We start from the raw sequence: 22,638 nt of genomic DNA, 5'->3' as shown, positions 1-22,638 counted from the left end.
CGCAAGCGCGCGTTGAGCAACGACCGATAAGTTTTCACGAGCAGGAGCTATCGTCTTGGCAGCGCGTGATGAATTTGTTTTGGCCGACGCGAGTGACTGCGACGGCACCCGGGGCACGCGATGGCGTGTCCAGGCCAAGCAGGTTGACGCATTGGGAAACACGCTAGTGCGCGGTTCCAGGAGCGCCAGTACGCCGGTGCACAAAAATAACGTGAGATCGGAATTCATGTACGAGCCACCCAGAGCAAGCGTCCGTGAACGCGAACGCGGACGCGTAGCGGCAATCGACAATCCTGCGACAAGGGCGCGCAAAGTAAATCGGAGAGTCGGATGAATTGGAGGCCGACGAGTCAAATTATGACTGGGCGTGCGATGACGACGAATCTTGACGAGACGATTCCCCGGCGGATACAGTGACTCCATTAAAAAGCTGGTCGGTATCTTTTAAATGAAAGGGCGGAGTAATGGCGGAACAATTTCTTGAGCGACTACACGACATGCAATCTTTTTACGGTTTTCGCGACACGGAGATGCTCTTGGCGTAAATGACGGTATTCGTGGATTCCGAGATGATGCTGTGGTGGGAAACGAATCGCCCAAGCTAGTGTATCTTGCGTGAGTTTAAAGACGAATTTCGGAGACAATGTTGCCCACGACGATCGCGCGAGGAAGTATATGACGCGCTTCGGCACCGTACTCAAGGCGAGGGAGAACCGTCGGGCGAATTTCTTATGACCTTTTTATGTATTGCGGGTTGGTTGGAACCGAGGTTCTCGAAACATAGGCAGCTTGAGCTGATCAAGCTGAATTTGTATCCGAAGCTGTGCAAGTTCATCAGGACAAAGAAAATAAGAACGTTGGCAGAGATTCGCGATTGAGGCAAGGAAATCGAACGTCAGCGCGATATCGACGATCGCTATCGACCGCCGTCGACGCCGCAGGAATCGCTGATGCGGGAGATCGCGTACCGAGATCAATATCACAATTAAGAAATGTTTTATCTTGAACTGCAATGGATAAAAATGTGATGGTAACTAAACAAAAGTAGCGATTTTTAGACAACACGGTTAAGTTTGATGGCAGTAGGTTCGAAGAAATAATGTTTATCGATTTTACAGTATTCAATTGTTATGTACGAAAATGTTAACAAGTTTTTATATGAATTAATGTAATAAAATAACGTCTAGAGTAGTTAGAAGCATATCTGAAAATATTTAGAAGCTATTAAACTTGGAGATCTAATGAATTTCATATGGATACACGAAGATTCAGAGTTCGATTGTTCATTTTACATTTTATAATACTGATGATGGTGTAATATTACTTATATTTTCCTTATACCTTTTGATGTAGAATATGATAGCGTAATTATTTTCATCGTAAAACTTGCCTGTTATAAGTTAAAAATGTAAAATCATTTAAAATCCATGTTTTCAAGTTATTTTTCGTTTTTAGCGGTTTTCACATAAACAATGTGATATAGCGGCCTATACTGCATATTCTATGTAAAAAATACATTGAAAACATGTGTAGTACAGTAATTATGATTATTATGAGCCATAATAAATATATGATTGAATTTGTATCTATTGTGTTTGGTGTAGTGTATAAGTTTGCAAGTTGTTTCTTGAATATCTCATGATGCAACATCACTGGCAAAAAATTTGTAATATATGATTTCGATGTATTTCGTAGAACACCATGGTGCAATTAGTTTTATTAAATAATCTATTTAGAAAGCGCTAGAAGCTAAAAACTGTGTTTTTGAATGGCTTTTATTTATTTATTTATTTATTTATTTTTGAGTTTGTTCTACCACTTTTAAAAAACTAACAAAATTCAGCAGAATTTTTTAACTAAAAATACATGATATATATTTTTCCCAGGCATGAGTCGGTCTTTGTGTTCGAGAAAAAAATGTTTGAAGATTTTAGAAAGCTATAAAAATTTAAATTTGACGCTAAAAATTTTTTCAAAGAATTATTGTAGGACTTGAAAAATCCTACAGAATAAAAAAAAATGTTTTCCTAGCTCAAAAATTGACCGAGATATCGTTAAAAAATCGAACTCCACATAATGGCGATCTATTTTGCCCCAGGTGTTTTTAGGGATCTGAAAATCTAGAAAAAGAGATTTTCATATATGCCTAACTAAATGGTCGAAAAAGTTTTTCGTAATCGTTGGGGACACTTTTATCCATCTTACTCGGTTAAACCCTTTATTTATATACTTTATTATAAGTTTTACTCCTTTGAATATTATTAATATTTAATTACTATTATAGTAGGATTCAATGATCATTTAGTGTTCAGATCAAGGATTGAAATCCATTTATCAGTTATTTAATAGTTTTGAATTAAACTTGTTGAGTAATTTATATAGCGTAAGCCGGCCTTAGGTATTGGTATTTTCTTCCTTAAGTGTCTTGGATAAACTATACTATGAAATAAGCTAGAATAGGTAAATCGTTCGTGGTTTTGGATTCTTTACCACTTCTTATGCTTTGGTATGGTGAAATTATAAGATGAAAATTTTGAATTTACTTGAATTCATGTATGTATACAGATACACCACACATGAACACATATACATACATGCATCTAAAATATACATGTATTATGTAACGGTCCTAGACTATTTTCGCGGCTTAGATTCACACTAATTCAATATTGACAGCAGTCAATCATTAGTTCGTAAATATGTAAATATATAAAGCATGATGTCATTTGTAAGACTGACTAAATCTCAAACAAGAGTGGTTAGATAACAATCACGATCAAAATAGATTTGTATGAAAATCTCGAGGTTTTTCAAAACTCTCTTTTCCAATTTACGAATGATTTAGTATAAATACACTTTAATAACATTTCATAGAAAATGAGACGTTGAATTGTTGATAACTGCATGTATACAAAAGATATCGACCACTTAGTATAAGAGTGTTATTTAAACAATTTAATATTGATTGTGAAGTAAATGAGCCATCAACCTTATTTTTTTCTGAAAAAATTAACTGAAAATTTCAAAGAAACTAACCAATTTTATTTGGTATCACACGAAAAGTGTGTTTCAAAATACAAATTATTCATCAAATATTTATTATAATATTTGTGTACATTTGATCGATATTTTAATTAATTAACCACATTATTACTCTCAATTATATTAATGTTACGAAATTATAAAGCAAAGCTCTTTTTTTTTCGACAATGTTTCACTCGTTTGTCTTCTAGCCTAATCATATCCAATGCAACTGAAGAATTTTGCAGTATACATACAGACACACGTCTACGGTGTAGTGTAACGTTTGAGTATTTCTCGCGTTAATAAAAGTTCGGACTCTTTACAGTGAATTCGCAATGACGTTTCCGAAAAAAGCAAGAATTTGACACGCGCGCAATCTAAATGATCAAAAAAAAAAGAAATCTTTCGAGTGGAAAACCACGAGGCTTTCCAACTCGATGAGTTGTTTTCGAGATGCGATTGAGAGCAATTGCATCTATCGGGGAAAGGCCCGACAGCGCCGCAATTACTGCTCAATCCGATCTCTTAACAGCAAGTGTATTTCGGAAGGGAAGATCTCTAAGGCTGCTTTTTTCTCATGAGAGAAATAGTCTCATGAGTTGAGCTCTTAGAGATCGTTAAGGAAGGAGTTTAACAGACTAACCACTGAAAAGAAATTCGTCTCAGGAAATAGCTGAGGCTTTATTTCAATAACAGTGCTCGCGCTGCTAAGCAAGGTAGGAAAGTGAGTCCTTTTGCCGCAGCGACGAGCGAATTTATACATGCGAAATGGGCTCCTTTCTACGCTTGGTAGCCCCTACAACGCTATTTTTGTTCTTGACGCAAATTTTATACTCGTTTTATCGCAAAATGGCTCGAACGAATTTACAATTATGCGATTTAAAAAATTAATCTGGAAAAGATGAATTTTTTAGTATAAATTGCATCTCTAGGAAAAATTGCGTCTTAAAGTTATAAGCTATACAATTTAATAATCAATTTACGCCATTTTTACAATAAAATTATGGAAAATTTTTACATGGAAAAATCGCTTGTGGTTAGAAGATTATTATCCATATAAAAGATGATTAATGTTGCTCTCCAATTTTGAATGATAATTAAAAAACAGATTTGCAATTTTCTTTTTTAGCGGTTTAAAAATCAGCAAATTAGTAACAATCACAATCATCAATTTTACAGATACTTATGATCGATTTTCTATCTAACCGTGTCATTTTAATTGTTTAAAAAAAATTATAAATTGTTTATTTATTGATAACTCAGTTAATAATGGGTTATCAAAGTGTCAAATTCTTGCTTTTCTGTTTTAATATGTCGAGATTGTAATCGCGTACTTGAAATAACAATATCGTTGTTTATTGCAAAATAACTAACAATGTTAACTTGTAAATTAGATTTGACTAACAAATATCGATTTGAGAGTTAAATTAACATGAAATTCAGGATCAGCACCTCAAATTTAACTAAGAAATACTTTTGTTCGTTTAAAAAAGCTTATAATTAACGATTTTCTGTTGTAAACAATAAATTTTCCCACGGTCGTGACGTCACGCTCCTTATATGGTAATGTTTTCGCAGAGTTACCCTAACACATTTGCATATACGTGTGAAAAGCGCCTACGCTCAATTACCGATTTTCTCTAATTGTCTCGAGTATGACGGGTTGCCGTTTTGCAGAGGAAAATCGGAGACAAATCAGACAGGACCGTTACAGTAGGTACCTCTACATTTACATCTTTTATTTCCAGATATAAGAATTACCTGTTAAACGACGAGAGAAACTGTAATAAGTATTCAATAACTTTTAAATTACGGTGTGTATGTATGAAAGTGCAAATGATAGACTTGTATGGCTACGTCTACAATGTCTTAGTGTAAATGTGTACATAGTAAATGTCTTAATATAAATATATTAATAAAATATAATAATACTGATAAATATCTACATTAAGCAAACTCATGTAGATGCACAGGCGTACATACTGTAGACGTAGTCATACTAGCCTATCATTCACAATGGATCACAAATATACAACCACACGCACGACCGTACATTAACACGTTCACCCAATGGAGTTACGTAGTGAATGAGTACAAAGCCAGAAATACGAGGTCTGTCCGGAAAGTATCAGGCTTACGTTTATATCTTCGCACCATAGTGTTCGAGCGACTTCTACCGGACAGAAACGTCAACAGTAAAGCCTCACGAATCTATTGGTTACTTACTGACACTTGCCGGACGTTTAGTTCATGCGCAGCGTGTCTTTGTTTACAGTGCCTTTTTCGCGTTCGTCGGATTTTGATATTATCAAAAGTGACTGAAAACAAGATCAATGAATTTGCATCAAATTTTGCTTTCAACTCGGAAAAACGAGTTCGGAAACTATTGAAATGATGCAAAAGGCCTTCGGAAGCGAGTATATGAGCAAAACACGAATAAAAGAGTGGTATAAACGGTTCAAGGATGGTCGCACTTCTGTCGATAGTGATTCTCGTTCCGGTCGACCTTCGACGATAAAAACCGTAGATAATATTGAGCGGGTGCGACTTGCAATCGAACAAGATCGTCGTATGACTGTGCGAGAACTAGAAGATCTTGGGATACCAAAAATTATAATTTCAGAAATTTTAACCGAAAATTTAGGAATGAAACGCGAGTGTGCGAAATTCATCCCAAAATTTCTCACAGCAGAGCAGAAGAACATTCGCTTAGAAATCGCTCTGGACAATCTGGAAATGGTCAATAATGATGATAACGTGTTTAGAAAAGTTATTACAGGTGATGAATCATGGGTTTATGGTTATGATCCTGAAACAAAACAACAATCTTCACAGTGGAAGAATTCTGAATTGCCCAGACCAAAAAAAGCACGTTAAAGTCGGAGCAATGTTAAGTTAATGTTGATTGTTTTTTTCGATTGTGAAGGTGTTGTACATCACGAATATACACCAACAGGTCAGACAATCAATAAAGAATACTGCGTTCAAATTTTGAAACGTTTGCGTGATGCAGTAAGAAGAAAACGGCCGCACTTTTGGGAAAGTGGTGACTGGCTTCTCCACCACGATAATGCGCCAGCGCATTTATCCAAACTTATGCAGCAGTTTTTGAGGAAACACAATATCGTATTGCTTCGATAACCTCAATACAGTCCCGACATAGCCCCTTGTGACTTTTGGCTGTTGCCAAAACTAAAAAAACCACTCAAAGGACACCGATTCGATGACAAAACAACGGTTGAAAACAATGCGACGAGTGTACTTAAGGCTATCCCTAAAAGTGAGTTCCAGGACTGTTTTGAAAAGTGGAAACATCGAATGAACCATGCTATTCAATCAAGTGGGGATTACTTTGAAGGATGCCACCCACCAGATGATAAAGAATAACGTTAGCACGAAAATATAAAGGTAGGCCCGATACTTTCCGGACAGACCTCGTACATACACACACGTTACAAAGTTTACTTCGCCATGGTGAGCGCGCTCGCTCAGCCCTTTTCGCAATCAAATTTGGCGGGATCCCGCGAGCGAAATCGCTCAGCCTGCGCGATACAGTTTGCTTAAAATCCACGGATCTGCAACCGAGCGAGAGCTGACGCGACAGAGATACAAATAGGGTTTGACCCACCAGGCACCGACAGTCCGTCAGTGGAGACACGACGCCGGCGGAAACGTAGTCCAGCTAGGAACGGCGCCCTGGCGATGATGGATACTGCTGCAGGAAGGGCCGCAGCACGGCCTTTGCCTCTTTGACGCGGAATTATCGCTGCTCAAGGTTGTTTATCTGCAGACAATTCCCTTTTCCTATCGGTCGTAACAGCGGGGCACTTGCTATATCAATTGGCTTGTAGGAATCATAGTCCGATCCCCCTTATGCACAAAACGGTTGTAATTGCTTAATTTACACTTATTTTTCTCAGTCATGCGCTGCCGTACTCCCACTTCATCCGCAGCCAAAAATCGGCTGATATCGCTCTCTCTCTCTCGCTCTCGCTCACACTCGCAGCGACACCTCACCGACTGTCGCGCTCCTCTCTCTCGGTCCTGCAACGACACAAGCATGTAGCCGTTATATGGCACACGCTCGGTCACTGCGCTCATGTAAGGAGAGTGCCGCGTACAGGGCCAACGTACTCGCTGTAGCCCTGCCACAAAATAATAAAAATTTACGAATTTATTGGTACTTAAATAAAATGAAACATTATGTTATTCACACTTTCAGGTTAGAATTACTCAAAAACCCGACGTGATAAAACAACTCTGATCCCAGATTCAGTTTCTATACCTAGAATTACTCCGAAAGACTATCGGTCTTTTCATACAAGTACAACCTTATATTATGTAGGTTTTTGTAATTTTTTTGTTTTGTAAACAACATCAGTTGTTGGATACATATCTTTCTTACTTGTTTAGGAACTTCTAACTTGAGTAAATGATAAACGTTTTCATTCTTAACCTCTGAATCATGCAGAAATATGACAGTAGTTCTATGGACTATTCGACATTGTATATTGTGTTTTTAATAAAAATAATACGCCAATATTTTATGTAATTATTTTCGTTTTGAAAACAGATATCAGTAAAAATACTGATAAAACATAATTTTATCAAGCATTTATCTTTCTTATTTTGCAGATACATCAAAATGCTTTTTCAACAGTGCAAAATTGTTTCATTATGAAAATTATGGAACTTAAATATATATATATATATATATATACATATAAATAAGATTTATTATATATGAATAAGATATAGAAAGTATAAGAACGAGAATGAAAATACAAATGAAGATAACAATGTCTTTTTTATTATTATACAATTTGGATTGACTTTTTTCGCGTACAATACTTTAAATGATTAAACAGATTAAAAATGTGGTGGCCAAGACCATTGATTAACTACAACTCTATTAATTGGAGATTCCCAGCATTTCCATTCTAGTATATTTCTTACTAATTGTAATTCTTTTTCAGCCTGTAAGCATAGATCTTCAATTTTCCCAGAATTAATTTTTTCTTCAATTTCTTCAATAGAATTCATCTGAAAATTAATGTTCTGACGGAGTAAATAAAATATAAAATTAAAATAAGTATTCATACAGAGTATTTGATTGTTAAATTATAAGAAATAATGTTGTAATTATTGATCGTCTATTAGAAAATAATATAGTTATACAAAATTATACGGAATGCTGTCTATAATATTAAAATAGATAAGAAGGAAAGTAAAGGAAAAAATAATATTATGATATTGAAGTCCACCTGTGTTATATATCAATTCTTTTTTAAAAAAGTGATCATTTGGGAAGTGAAAGTAGTTTATTTGTGATTTAATTGGCGAAAGGATCGTCACGTGGTAGTAGATAAGCAATGTATGTTCTGGGACATAAAGGAGCCGACAAAGGATGCCGCCAATGTATAAGGGATACGTGTATGTTCTGGGACACAAAGTACCGCCTGATGAAGGTGTCACGGTAGTGACACCTTTTAATTTATGGTCAGACTCCATGCTGAATGTCTAAAAGGCATTTGTTGTACCTTTGACACCTTCCACGTGCCAGTGGGCCCCATGCTAAGTGTTGAAAGGGCATTTGATGTACGTTTGACACCTCCCGCGTGCCGCCAATGTATAAGGGATATGTGTATGTTCTGGGACACAAAGAGGCCGCCCGATGAAGGTGTCGTGGTAGTGATACCTTTTAATTTAAGGTGAGACCCTATGCTAAGTGTTTAAAGGGCATTTGATGTTCGTTTGACACTCCCCGCGTGCCAATGGGCCCCTTCAACAGAGCCCCTCCCCCCTACCCTCACCCGCCCAACTACAGAGGTTGTTAAGGTAAGATGCTGTCGAAGTCGGTAGGGTTTTTGGTAAACTATATGATGGTCTCTCACTCTCTCTATCCCTCTCTCTCGCTATCCTTCGATAGTAGGGCGCTTATGCTGGCTGAGCGTGGACCCTCGGAGAGGGGGTAGCGTGTCTAGCTTGCTAGGCGCGTACACCGTATATTGTGTGAATGCTGTTTTCTCTCTCTCTCTCTCTCTATCCCTCTCTCACTCTCCTTAGATAGTAGGGCGCTTATGCTGGCTGAGTGTGGACCCTCGGAGAGGGGGTAGCGTCTCTAGCTTGCTAGGCGCGTACGCCGTATAGTGTGGATGCCGTTCTCTCTCTCTCGCTCTCCTTAGTAAGCTTATGCTGGCTGAGTGTGGGCCCTCAGAGAGGGGGTAGCGTCTCTAGCTTGCTAGACGCGTACGTCGTATAGTGTGGATGCCGTTCTCTCTCTCTCTCGCTCTCCTTTGATAGTAGGGCGCTTAGTAAGCTTATGCTGGCTGAGTGTAAGCCCTCGGAGAGGGGGGTAGCGTTTCTAGCTTGCTAGGCGCAGCCACCACCCACCCACCCACCCACCTCCCACCTTTCGTCTGACTACCCTCTCTTCAACCTACAGCGCCGAAACCGCTGCTTTCAGCGCCACCATAGTGCTTAAAAGCCGTGCTCGATTGGAAAAGAGCGCAGTCTTTCGAGACAGCCCGCTTCACTAGCTTTCTTAGCAGCGACAAGCAGTAGTAGTAGTAGTAGTAGTACTAGTAGTAGTAGTACTAGTAGTAGTAGTAGTAGTAGTAGTAGTAGTAGTAGTAGTAGTAGTAGTAGTACTAGTAGTAGTAGTAGTACTACTAGTAGTAGTAGTAGTAGTAGTAGTAGTACTAGTAGTAGTAGTAGTAGTAGTACTAGTAGTAGTAGTACTAGTAGTAGTAGTAGTAGTACTAGTAGTAGTAGTAGTAGTAGTACTAGTAGTAGTAGTATTACTAGTTATCCTACGTGCATTTTCATTACAATGGCTTCTATTTCTTCTTTTGAAAATACGAGGTGTGTTCAAAAAGTAACGAGAATTTTTAAATTTCGCGGGTTTGGAGAGTCCGCTTGTATAAAATTTTTTTTATTATGTTGGTACACATGCCCCTGAAGTACGATAAAATTTTCAGCAATATTCATTGCTTACTTTTTAAGTAGCAGCCGCTAACGTTAGACGTGTTTTTCGAGCTCGGCGATTTTCGTTTGTGAAAAAAAATGGATCAAAGAATTTGTATTAAATTTTGCGTAAAAAATGAAATAAAGTGTAGTAAAGTTTGTCAAATGTTAACAAAGGCATATAGTGAGTCTGCTATGAGTAAAGCAAGGATTTATGAGTGGTATAAGCGTTTCCAAGATGACCACGAAAACGTTGAAGATGACGAACGACCCGGACGCCCAAGCACATCAACAACCGATGAAAACGTGAAAAAAGTGAAAGAAATGGTTATGAACGATCGCCGAATCACAATCAGAGAAGTCGCTGATGATGTTGGCATATCAGTTGGCTCATGCCATCAAATTTTTTCGAATGTTTTGGGTATGAAGCGTGTGGCAGCAAAATTCGTTCCAAAATTGTTGAATTTCGAACAAAAACAGCGGCGAATGGAAGTTGCTCAGGAGTCGCTAAATGAAGTCAATAACGATGTAGAACTACTAAAACGTGTTATAACAGGTGACGAAACATGGGTTTACGGATATGATGTCGAAACTAAGGCTCAATCGTCCCAGTGGAGGCATTCTGGATCGCCAAGACCGAAAAAGGCTTGACAAGTACGGTCGAATGTGAAGGTTATGCTCACTGTGTTCTTCGATTTTAATGGCATAGTGCATTATGAATTCTTGCCACAAGGTCAAACAATCAATAAGCAGTACTACCTACAAGTTCAACGTCGTTTGCGTGAAGCAATCCGAAAAAAACGCCCGGATTTGTGGCAAAACAATTCATGGCTTTTGCACCACGATAATGTGCCTGCTCACACTTCATTGCTTTTTCGTGAATTTTTGGCCAAAAACGAAACTGTAACGATGCCTCAGCCTCCATATTCGCCAGATATGGCTCCATGTGACTTTTTTCTATTTCCAAAAATAAAGAGAACATTAAAAGGCCGTCGTTTTACAAGCATAGATGACATTAAAAGCGAATCGCTGAAAGAGCTAAAAGCTATTACAAAGATCGAGTTTCAAAAGTGTTTCGAGGATTGGAAAAAGCGTTGGCATAAGTGTATTGTATCCGAAGGGGACTACTTTGAAGGCGACAACATTAATGTAGATGAATAAATAAATATTTTTTTCATAAAACGAAAATTCTCGTTATTTTTTGAACACACCTCGTACAGTACGTGATTTATGGAAAGCCTATTACAACTCAGACGCTAATAAGGATGATTTTATTAGATGGAACAAAATAATAATTACCGCTTTGAATTCTCTTGAAGAATATATGTTACGGCCTAACTTAAGTAGAGCAATACGACAGAGATGTCAAACATGCGCTACTCATTTCAATTCAATCGAAATTAATTTAAATAATTCCATAAAAGTTGGAGGAAATGTTAATTCATTACGAGTCATTCCAAACCAAATTGAAGGGGACGGAGTTATTTGGCGTGAAATAAATTCAGCATTTGAAAAACGTATCATTACTGCATTCATAGCCAATCAAGAACATACAGATATAAAGACATTCTTAAAAGCAGCAAATAAACTATTACAACTACAAATACCAAAATATCTTTCAATTCATAATGCTCTAAAAATAAATATAGAAATGTCAGCTTAATTTATCGTAATAAAAGATAATGTAGAGGATATTCAAGTGAAGTATTTCAACACCGAAAATGTTTCTATTTATAGAACGACAGATCTTAAATTATGATTTACAGAAAATATTGAAGATGTTATACTTAAAAATTTAGAAGAATTTCAAGAAAAAGATTCCGGTTGGACATTAAAAACTATCATCGGTGTTCCTGTTAATATAAATAAATTTAATCCTTTCAAACCTGGCTCATATATTCAACTACTAAAACAAGTAGCAGATAAAAAAGCAATTATCAACGTTCAAAATACAGATAATGAATGTTTTAAATGGGCTGTGCTTGCCTGTCTTCATTCAGCTAGATTTCATAGCGAAAGAGTTCAAAATTATATGCCCTTTGCGAATGAATTGAAATTCGATGATATAAACTTTCCTGTTGAGGTAAAGAATATTCCTAAATTTGAAAAATTAAATAGTATTTCAATAAATCTATACATACTAAAAAAATACGGTTTTAAATTCGAAGTCTCACCATATTATATATCAACTTTAAAACAAGATAAGCATGTAAATCTTTTGTTACTACAAAGCGATTATATTGATGAGAATGAAACAGAGAAATCTAATAGATCAAATAACAATGATAATTTCAAATTAAAATTCCACTAAGTATGGATTAAAAACTTATCTGCTCTTGTTAGAAATCAAGTAACGAAACATACTGCAAAAAATTTATCTATGTGAACGTTGTCTCCACTATTTTAATAATAAAGAAAAATTGAATATTCATGAGACAGATTGTTCAAAATTAAATAAATATAGAGTTAATCTACCTAATTTTCCTCTTCTGAAATTTAATCATTATGATCGAAATGAAATGGTTCCGTTTATTATCTATGCTGATTTAGAGTGCTTATTGAAACCAGTAAATAATGGACGATCTTTCCAAGATCATGAAGCCTTTAGTGTGGGGCTTTATATAAAATGTAGTTATGATGATTCCAAATCAGCCTTTAAGATGTTGCAACGATTACCGAAAATTGTTTCGACTCGCGTAGGTTACGAAGCGGCTGAGCGTAGCAGCCGCGATCGGTTTGAGAGAGAGAGGGCGCGTAGGGGCAATGACCGGGAGGGGAGAGTTCGTTAGCCAGTATGACTGTGTCACTCAGTACGGCTAGATCTTAGCTACGGTTTTTGTGCTGCCAACGCATTGGACATTTTTGAGTGAGATCCGGGAAGCCAGGGTTCATCGTTAAAGAGTGCTGCAGTGGGTGTGCACATAGCGAGGCGTGTGCAGTGGCAACAAGTGTCGATAAACAGTGCGGTGCAAGGAGTTCGCGCACTGTTCAACGTGCGTGGCTCTGACACCTGCGATACTAATAGCGAGTGGAGTGCCGAGTGCGCGCATTGTCCAACGTGCGCGACCTCGGCAGTTACGAGAGTGACCTCGACGACAACCTTAGCGGCATCAGTAACCCCGGCAGCAACGCAACAGCGAGCAGCGGAGCATAACAGCTGCAGAGTAGCGAGCAGAGGAGCGGCTAACTCGCAGGTAGTGCGTCGGATACGGTTGACCACCGTATCCCCAACAACTCCGCGGTAGGTGCACCAGACTATTTGTTGTAATTGGCGTGCGATCCCGCGCAACGTGCGCGGTGAAATTGTTTAAAGCGTGCGAGCGTTTAGTCCGCGACGATCGCGAATTTCTCTCTCTCTCCCCTCGTTTACATTGTCAGTCGAATTCGCGTGCGTGAGTCTCTGGGCAAATCCCTCCCGTGTATTTGATTCATTTGAATAAAGCGAACAATAGTTATTCATAACAGAGATATTGTTTCGTCTTTCCTTTGTCCGGGGTGCATGCTATTGTTTACGTCCGATTCGAATAAGCCGGTAAGATAGTACGGATCGCGTAGGTATCGAGAGAAGCGTCTTGCCAACTGAGCTTCCAGCAGCGGCCGACGGAGCGCTGCTAAGCAAGCGCGACAGCGCCACCAAGTGGAGAGTTCAAGAACCCAACTTAGATTGGTAAGGGAACTCTGCGCAGGCGCACTCCCGGACAAGGTAGGTTAACGTGCTTACGGCACGTAGCTAACAAGGCGTCGTTTGACCGAACTCATAGGTGTGTTTAATTGGCTAACGGTTAAATGGCAGCCTGTTACAGTGTATAGAAAAAAACTGAATGAAGAACAATCACCCGCACAATGGATTATCAAACAATTTCAGATTTTGTTAGATGAAATGAATTAAATATATAAGAATGCAATAGAAATGAATCTTTCATGGCGTAATCAAATGGATTTCAAGATGAGCAAAGTGTGTCATATTTGTAGAAAATATTATCAACGTGATGAAACAAGAGTTAGAGATCATTGTCATTTGACGGGCCGATTTAGAGGTGCTGCTCACGCATCCTGTAATTTAAATTATAAGAATCCTTATTTTATACCAGTCGACTTCCATAACCTTACTGGATATGATTCTCATTTCATAATAAAAGAAATAGTTACTAGCTCTGATCTTGAGGGAAATGTGACTGTTTTAGCTGAAAACAAGGAAAGATATATAGCTTTCACAAATCACGTGGACGGCAGTACAATAAATTTTCGATTTATTGATTCGTTTCGTTTTATGCCATCATCTCTCGAAAAACTGGTTTCATATTTAACCAAACTAAATATCGTAGAGCATGAATTCAATATAAATAAATATACAAAAACATAAATAGAATTATTGAAGAGAAAAGGCGTTTTTCCATATGAGTATGTTAACAGTTTTGAAAGATTAAAACAGACTTAATTACCACCTATCGAAGATTTTCATATCAATTGATAGATAGCAACATCTCTGAAGCTGACTATGAGCATGCTCAAAAAGTGTGGAATGCATTTGACATTATTGATTTAGGACAGTATTCTGATTTATATTAAAAACTGACGTATTACTCTTAGCCGATATTTTTGAAAATTTTCGTAAAACTTGTATGGATGCGTATCAACTCGACCCAGCACACTATTATACTACTCCTGGATTAACATGGGATGCTATGTTAAAGTGTACAAAAATTGAGCTATAACTTTTAACTGATATAGACATGGTCTTATTCATCCAAAAAGGTATTCGAGGAGGTATTAGTCTATGCCGTAATAGATATTCAAAAGTTAATAATCGATATATGGGCTAAGAATATAATGAAAAAGAACCTAGCAAGACTTTTATGTACTTTGATGTTAACAATTTATATGGATGGGCGATGACGCAATCATTACCATATAAAATTTTAAGTGGGTCTCTAACATCGATGAGCCTCATTTTTTTAATGTTTCCGATAATAATGAGGTTGGATATATTTTAGAAGTTGATCTAGAGTATCCAGAAGAACTACACGACGAACATAAGGAGTTTCCACTTTGTCCTGAACATAACACACCACCCGGATCAAGACAAAAAAAACTTTTAATAACACTGTATAATAAAGAACGGTATGTCATTCATTATAGAGCGCTAAAGCAGGCTATTAAATACGGACTCAAAATAAAACAAATACACAGAGCACTTCAGCTTAATCAAAAGCCGTGGCTTAAAACTTATGTAGATTTAAATACAGAAAAAAGAAAACAAGCTAAAAATGAATTTTGAAAATTTATTTTATAAATTCATGATTACTGCAGTATACGGAAAGACTATGGAGGATGAAAGGAAACGAAAAGACGTTAAATTATTTAGTGCATGGAGTGGCAGATATGGAGCAGAAGCACGGATCGCCTAACCCAACTTTCATAGTAGTTCAATCTTTGATGAAAATTTAGTAGCAATACAGTTATCATGGACATCTATTAGTATTAAAAAACCAATATATATTGGACTTTGTGTGCTAGATCTCTCAAAAACATTAGTATATGACTTCCACTATGGCTACATAAAAGAAAGACTACCTCATAAAGCAAAATTACTTTATACTGATACAGATAGCATCGTATATAAATTTCAAGATGTTGATATACGAAGTGTGATCAAAAAGTAAGGTGAATTTTTATTTTTCTCAAAAAATATTTATTTATTCATCAATTTTTATTTTATCTCCTTCAAACTAATCCCCCTCGGATATAATGCACTTGTGCCAACGCTTTTTCTAATCCTCAAAGCATTTCAAAAAATCATTTTTTGTGATCTTGTTTAGTTCATCCTTCGATGCCGTCTTTATCTCCTTAATCGTGGCAAAACGCCGTCCTTTCAAGGGCCTCTTCAGTTTCGGGAACAAGAAGAAGTCACAGGGGGCCAGATCTGGGGAATACGGTGCCTGTGGCATCGTTACTGTGTTGGTTTTAGCCAAAAATTCGCGCACAAGCAACGATGTGTGAGCAGGGGCGTTATCATGGTGCAAAAGCCAATTTTTATTTTTCCACAAATTCGGACGTTTCTGGCGGATTGCTTCGCGCAAATTGCGCATAACTTGCAGGTAATATTCCTTATTTACTGTTCTACCCTGTGGCAAGAACTCATGATGCAAACTCTTTGATCCATGTTTTTAGATAGCAGCAAATCGTGGAGCACGCAAAACACTTCTAACCTTGATGCCTCTCACAAACAAACCAAACATACTACAAAGCTGAAATTTGGAACGTATGTTCTAGACGAGTGTACCGACATAACCAAATAAAAAAGTCGAAGATCGAACGGACGTAGCCCGCTAAATTTCAAAATTCACCTTACTTTTTGATCTTACCTCGTATATGAAATAATGAAAGAAGATATCAATAAATTTGATACATCAGATTACTCAGAAAATAATCAGTTTAATATGCCGTTAGTTAATAAAAAAGTTCTCGGTATTATTAAAGATGAATGCAATGGTAATATTATGAGAGAATTCATTGGACTTCAAAGTAAAATGTATAGTATACTATTAGAAAACCATCAAGCAATAAAGAAAGCAAAAGGCGTAAAAACACATACTGTCATAAAAACAATAGATCATGAAGATTTTCGAAACTCTTTATTGGATTTAGAAATTATTAGGCGTGAGCAATGCAATATACGAAGTGTATTGCACCAAGTAAGAACAGAAAGAGTGCAGAAAGTAGCACTAAGTCCATATGATGATAAATGATGTATATTAGATAAAAATCCTGATACACTTCCATGGGGTCATTACAAAACTATTGAAACGTCAAAGCTTAAAATCAAGAGTGCGGAACAACGCAGGAAAAGAAGATCATAGAAATGGAAGAAAATCCTCAAGAAAGTTGTAACCTTCCTCCAACCTCCGATAGAAGTCGCTTAGAACAGAGTAGTAATAGCGGGGAGGAAGAAGGCTTAGTTAGGAAAAGACTAAGGATAGAATAGTGAGAGAGTGGGGACAACGATAGAGTGGGGGACAACGGTAGACATGGCGACTGAAGTCGGAGGAGTATGGGCAATAGAATCATATGAGAAAGTACTCAAGTGGGGATAAGGCGAAAAGAGAGGGAAATTATGGCGGCTCGCGTTCTCAGAGAGGGGACGCATGGTACAAAACGGAGAACACACCTCAGTCCGTCGCAGTTATTCAGCAGTAGGTTGAAGCAACAGCAGTAGTCTCTCTTCCTAGTTCTCCTATTCGACTTTTAGATTTTCTCTTAAAAGAACGTTTCTTGTATACGAGTAGCTCTCTAACTATATCCTAGTAGTATTAATTATTGATTAATTTTTTTATTGTAGAATGGATTTTTCATCAATTAACAAAATAGCCAAATCGGCATTCTTACCTAGAAAAACAATGTAGCAATTAGAAAATAACTGCACCTATATGATAACGAAATTAAGGTGGCTCAATACTCGTCATGGATTCAGTTTTATGATAACCTTAGACGACGAATTTGAAATTTTTCTACGTAAGCGAGTAAGCTTAGCGTTAGAAAAAGACGAAGATATGTTGAAGAAATTATTTGAGACTATGGAGAAAAAGGAGTTGCTTATTTACCATCGAGAAGGCTCGAATTTTGAATTTAAAAATTAATCTAGTATAATGTGTAAATGTATACATAGTAAATAAATTTATATTTGAAATTGTAATTATGTCTTTAATTCTAATTTAATTATTCCTTCAAATCCTTCTTCTTTTTTTTTTTTTTTGAAGAGGTTGAAGTAATTACTTATACGTTCTTTCTGCCGAGTTTCGACTTAGTGTAAAGGTCTCATAAGCAATATTAGTAGTGGAAGCAGCTCACAGGTGAGAGCGATGGTTGGGGCTCTCACCATTCCCTAACAAAAAAATTAAGAAAGAGAGAAGGGGGTGATTTCGGCGACTCGAAAACCGAAGTAGTGGGGTTATATTCTAAAATAGCGATAAGATGTTAATAGGAAGCCCATTCTGTTCGAAGCAGTGATAAGAAGAAGAACTAGTAGTAGAAGCTTAGCCATGCCAACTATAAGAGACAACAGGAGATCTCACTCCTCTTCTAAGCATGTATGGTTTGCGAAGAAAGTTAAAATAAATCATCTTCCATACGAAGAAAATGACTCTAGAAATGGTATTTGGGAGCAGATAGCACGAGATCACGAACGTTTCCAAAGACGTATTGCTAAATTGAATAAAGTTATATCACGTGTATTACTCAAGAAACGTATATTGATGATGAATCGAATGCTTGGTCCTATATTAGAAAATCATCACACTATATATATGTTAAATAAAATGGAAATCTAATTTAAAGTAGAGGGAGGCGGCTGTGGCGGCTCAAAAACCAAAGTAGTGGGTTTTAAAAGAGCTGCGAGGCTCGAAAAGCTTCATTATGTCTCAAGAATCGAGTAGTAGTAGTAGCAGCAGCAGCATCAGTACCAACAGCGGTGAGAGCAGTAGTATAAGTAGTGGTAGAAGTAGTATTAGAAGAAGAATACGTAACATTCTAGATCTCTTTACCTACAGCAAGATGAATTTTGAAATGTTGAATAACATTGGAATGAAGCTTTTCGATATATTTCCTGAAAAAAGTCATTATGAATTGCATGAAGATGAGAATTATCTAATAACATTCATGAGACAAGATGAATCTCGAATTATTCTTGAACTCGATTGTGAGTTCGAAATTGTTCTACCGGACCGAATGTCAAGAGCGATAATTCATCATTTGGATCTTTTTATTTATCTTTCTGATAGAGTACAACAATATGCATTATTTATTCAATATCATAGATGTGATTGATTTCAATTTAATATTAAGTAAAATTTATTTGTATATCTTATTATATCTCAATAAAGATTGTATTATATAAATTTATTTTCTGGAGAGGTAAATGAGTCATTGGTGTTTCTATTAAAGCAGGTTTCGACTTATCTTAATGGACTCACTAGTGTCGAATATAAAAATGGAAGTACCTCACAGGTAAGAGCGAAGGTTGGGGCTCTTATCCTTAAAATAAAAAAAAACAATGTAATATTTATAAATGAAAACAATTATTTATTTAAATACAAGCTAGATACTGTAACGGGGTTAATACCGTTTATTTATTTTATGCACGCGATCGTATCGAAGAGCGCGCAGGATTATCTGAACGTTCAAACACGAAAACCGGAGAGCAGGAGGGAACAGGTGTCAGTCAACCAACTATCTATTAACGTGAAATAATTGCGTCGAAAATACTGTTAATACCACAAGCGGGATCGTTTATTGCCTCTTATGTTAGTGCTACACTGTATTCGGCCCGCGTGTTTATGTTTACATGCCGCGCGCACGACAACAACATGCAGTGTCGGATCGCTCGCCGCTCATTCTTCGCAGAGCTATTACATGTACGTTTTTTGTCGAGTACGAGAGATTAGTTATAGACAATTTTATCGCGATCGCGAAATTAAGCTGCCCAGATTACCTTATTATCAGTCGCACGGAGAACGAAAGAAAAAGTTCGTAGACGTAACTAGCGGGAAACTCGCTTCTGTAGTCGATCGGCTCTCGCTGTCGATTTCGCCCTCGATGGCGAAACTCCTTACACACGCACGCTTACACGCACTCGTCTATGTCGAGTAATAGCACAGTTTTTGTCTCTCCTTCTTAATTCGTCTCGGCACTTAGGAAGGCTAAGGAAAACGTCAAATGTATTTCTGTTGCACAGCTCTGCGATCGGGTTCTAATCCTAGACTGGTTCATTTTCATACGCGCGCGTTCCGTCCCGTCGCGTGCCGAATTCCCTTGTCACATTTTCCCCAACCGGTAGGTGATGCCCTCGCGGGCAGCCGCATGGTTGAGCTGTTAGCGCTAATAAGACGTTTACCGTCACAACACATATAAATTTATATTTGTAATTCATTGTTGTATAGTCTCCTTATTTATCCAAGAACTGTGAGTATTATCAAAGCCAAGCCATTTTACAAAGACTTCATTACCTCGTCTTCTGAGAATTTTTTCTACAAGATAAATATCAGGATACATAGCTTTCTGTAGTTCTTGCTCATAAAAACCACCAATAATGGGATTTTCTTGATAATCTAGTAGGTGATATGTTACAGATTTAGTTCTCGAAATACGATGAATAGTAAAAATTTCTGTAGACCAATTAGGCTTATATCGTTTTTCAAAAAAGTGTTTAGACTTGCTTACTCGCACTTTATCTCCTACCTGGAATTTCGGTTTTTTGAAAAGACGATGATCGTCAGAGAATCGTGTCAAAACCTGCATTTCATTTTCTTTAGTCACGTCTTTAGGCTTCATATTTATTGTGCGATGTTTTCGATTATTATAAGATTCTATTAAACTATGGAGAAAGTCAATCCACTTATAATTTCCTATTAAACTGGATTTTTTCCACATAATATTTTTTAGTGTTCGATTGAAACTTTCACAAATTGATGCTTTAAGTTTGCTATAAGTAGAATAAAGGTTTATTTTATATTTTTTCATTAAACTTTGAAAATTTGTATTGTAGAAAATTTGCCCCTATCCATTTGGAAATTTTTAGGAATGTGTTCCTTTTTTAATACAGACTCCATTGCGTTAGTGACATCTGTAGCAGTTTTCTATTTTAATGGAACTCCCCAAGCATATTTAGAGAACGTATCTATAATAGTTAATAGATAGCGAAAACCTTTATTCTCTCTAGAATAGCTTTGCATCTCAACAAGATCAGCTTGCCACGTCTGATCTATTCCGCGTATATCGACTTTTCGACAAGGATAGTTTCTACGTGCTTGTTTGTGTAACTCATCCACCACTCTTTGATGTTTCATTGTTTCAATCTATTTGTTATAATTGAATGAAAAGTCAGACGGCGTAATCCTTATTTCTTTCTCCTTATTATTATCATTATTTTTTGTTTGTAAATATTAAATCGCTTCTCCATACGATCGTAATTGTATTCTTATTATATTTAAAGATTTTTTAAGATTATTTGTTGTAGTCGTAAGCGTATCGACGTTAGCTTCACTAGTTTTTTGCAGATTATTTATTGTAGTCGTAAGCGTAGCGACGTCGTATTGTCCGTCTTTAGTAATTTTATACCCTACACCAGGAGGACCTCGATTACCCTCCTTTTTATTCAATATACGTCCAAACACATCAACACTCATTTTATTACTGAGGAATATTTAGGATTCTCTTAATATATATAGCCAGCTTCACGTAATTCTTCAATGATTGAATGAATTTCATTAATATGACTAGGATTACCAGCGGTTTGTTCGGCGATAAGCAATCTCAATCGATCAACGAGCTCGTTTGGATCATCCCAATATACATAATCAAATAATGTTCCTTTTCCTGCTATTTTATAGTTAGGAAAAAGACTTCGCTTCCTCGCACTACCACTTAAAGATAAATTTGGACCAATATACTTTTTGAATTTATTTACATGCTTATTGCGATATTCTCCATTTGTTTCATATCTCTTACAATGAGCGTTAGTAATTTCAAGAATTTTTATATAATTTTCAATATCCGATGAACTGATTAATTTAGAATTAGGTTCTTTACGAAAGAGAAGTTCCATTAATCCAGGCGTCTTGCTGAATGCTTTATCATTCACAGTCACATTATCATTTTGGAAAGAAATTGGAGAATTGCCTATGACATATGTATTTTCATGCAAGCGAACGCCAAATGTCTTGTCTAAATTACTTTTCTGTTGCGGTTCATGCAATAGTCGAATATAGTTTCGTAAAATCGAGTCATCCAATAACTGTTTTTGTTGTTTCGTAGTTACATTTGAACTAACATTGTCTAAATTTATTGCAGTTCTATCAAGTGTTGATTCACTAGTCTTAATAAATTCGTCTTCATCAGCATTATCAACACCATCATCAGTAACATTAGCAATAGACATAGCGGATTCAAATGTAGAATCAAGCGGATGTAATGTAGAATTTAACTCATTAACAGTACTATTGAAATATCGAGATTTATAGGGAGTGTCAGCTATTGTTTTTGACTTAAAAACTTTATCAAACGTAATTTTCTTCTCCTTGTTCGTTTCCTGTTCAGTATTACCGTTAGTTTTATCAATAGCTACCTGCACAAGTTTCTTCAATGGATCAACCATAGGTTTAAAAGTTTCATTCAATGTATTTTCTGAATCAGCTTTGTCACGTTTTATTAGTTGACACTTACGTCTGATGGTATCACGAGCCTCAGATAATTGCTCGAGCATCTTCTTTTCTTTTTCAAAATTGGCCATGTTGACGCTTGTAATTTCTAAAGTTAAATAATCTTCATTCGTTCACTCCGCTATATTTATAGCAAAAGAATCGAATCCTTTTCTATATCGTCCATGATTGATTGGTCTATCTCTATCAATAACTATAAATCCATGATTATCGTCTCTCCAACATTTTGATCAAATTGGTTTAAACTTCTCAAAAGTCATATCTGAGTTAACATGATCGTTGTAAATATGTTTAATATTCACGTCATCTTGTCGAAACAAAACTAGTAAATTCACATTATCCCGAATGAGATGCTTCGGTATGCGGGCGTATGATTGACAGAGATAGAAACTATCTACTTTTTTATGTCTTCCCATACAGAAGAATGCTCTCACGT

At 36.7% G+C, this 22,638-nt stretch overlaps 1 protein-coding gene across 1 annotated transcript in view; it reads right to left on the bottom strand.

Annotated features, from left to right (window-relative positions):
• Positions 1-7,893: 7,893 nt before the first annotated feature.
• Positions 7,894-22,638, bottom strand: part of LOC131675334 (probable NADH dehydrogenase [ubiquinone] 1 alpha subcomplex subunit 5) — a gene marked incomplete at its 5' end in the record, with an annotated part of 103,987 nt that continues 89,242 nt past the window's right edge. Inside the window, one exon of the mRNA XM_058954265.1 lies at positions 7,894-8,067. Coding sequence (XP_058810248.1) covers positions 7,894-8,067 — 174 coding nt within the window. The remainder of the gene's footprint in view (positions 8,068-22,638) is intronic.

The sequence above is a fragment of the Phymastichus coffea genome, unplaced genomic scaffold (assembly GCF_024137745.1).
Source record: "Phymastichus coffea isolate CEN01 unplaced genomic scaffold, Cenicafe_Pcof_1.1 PCOF00019, whole genome shotgun sequence".
Lineage (NCBI taxonomy): Eukaryota > Metazoa > Arthropoda > Insecta > Hymenoptera > Eulophidae > Phymastichus > Phymastichus coffea.
The sequence above is the reverse complement of the archived record's forward strand: the minus strand, read 5'-3'. Positions and strand labels throughout refer to the sequence as shown.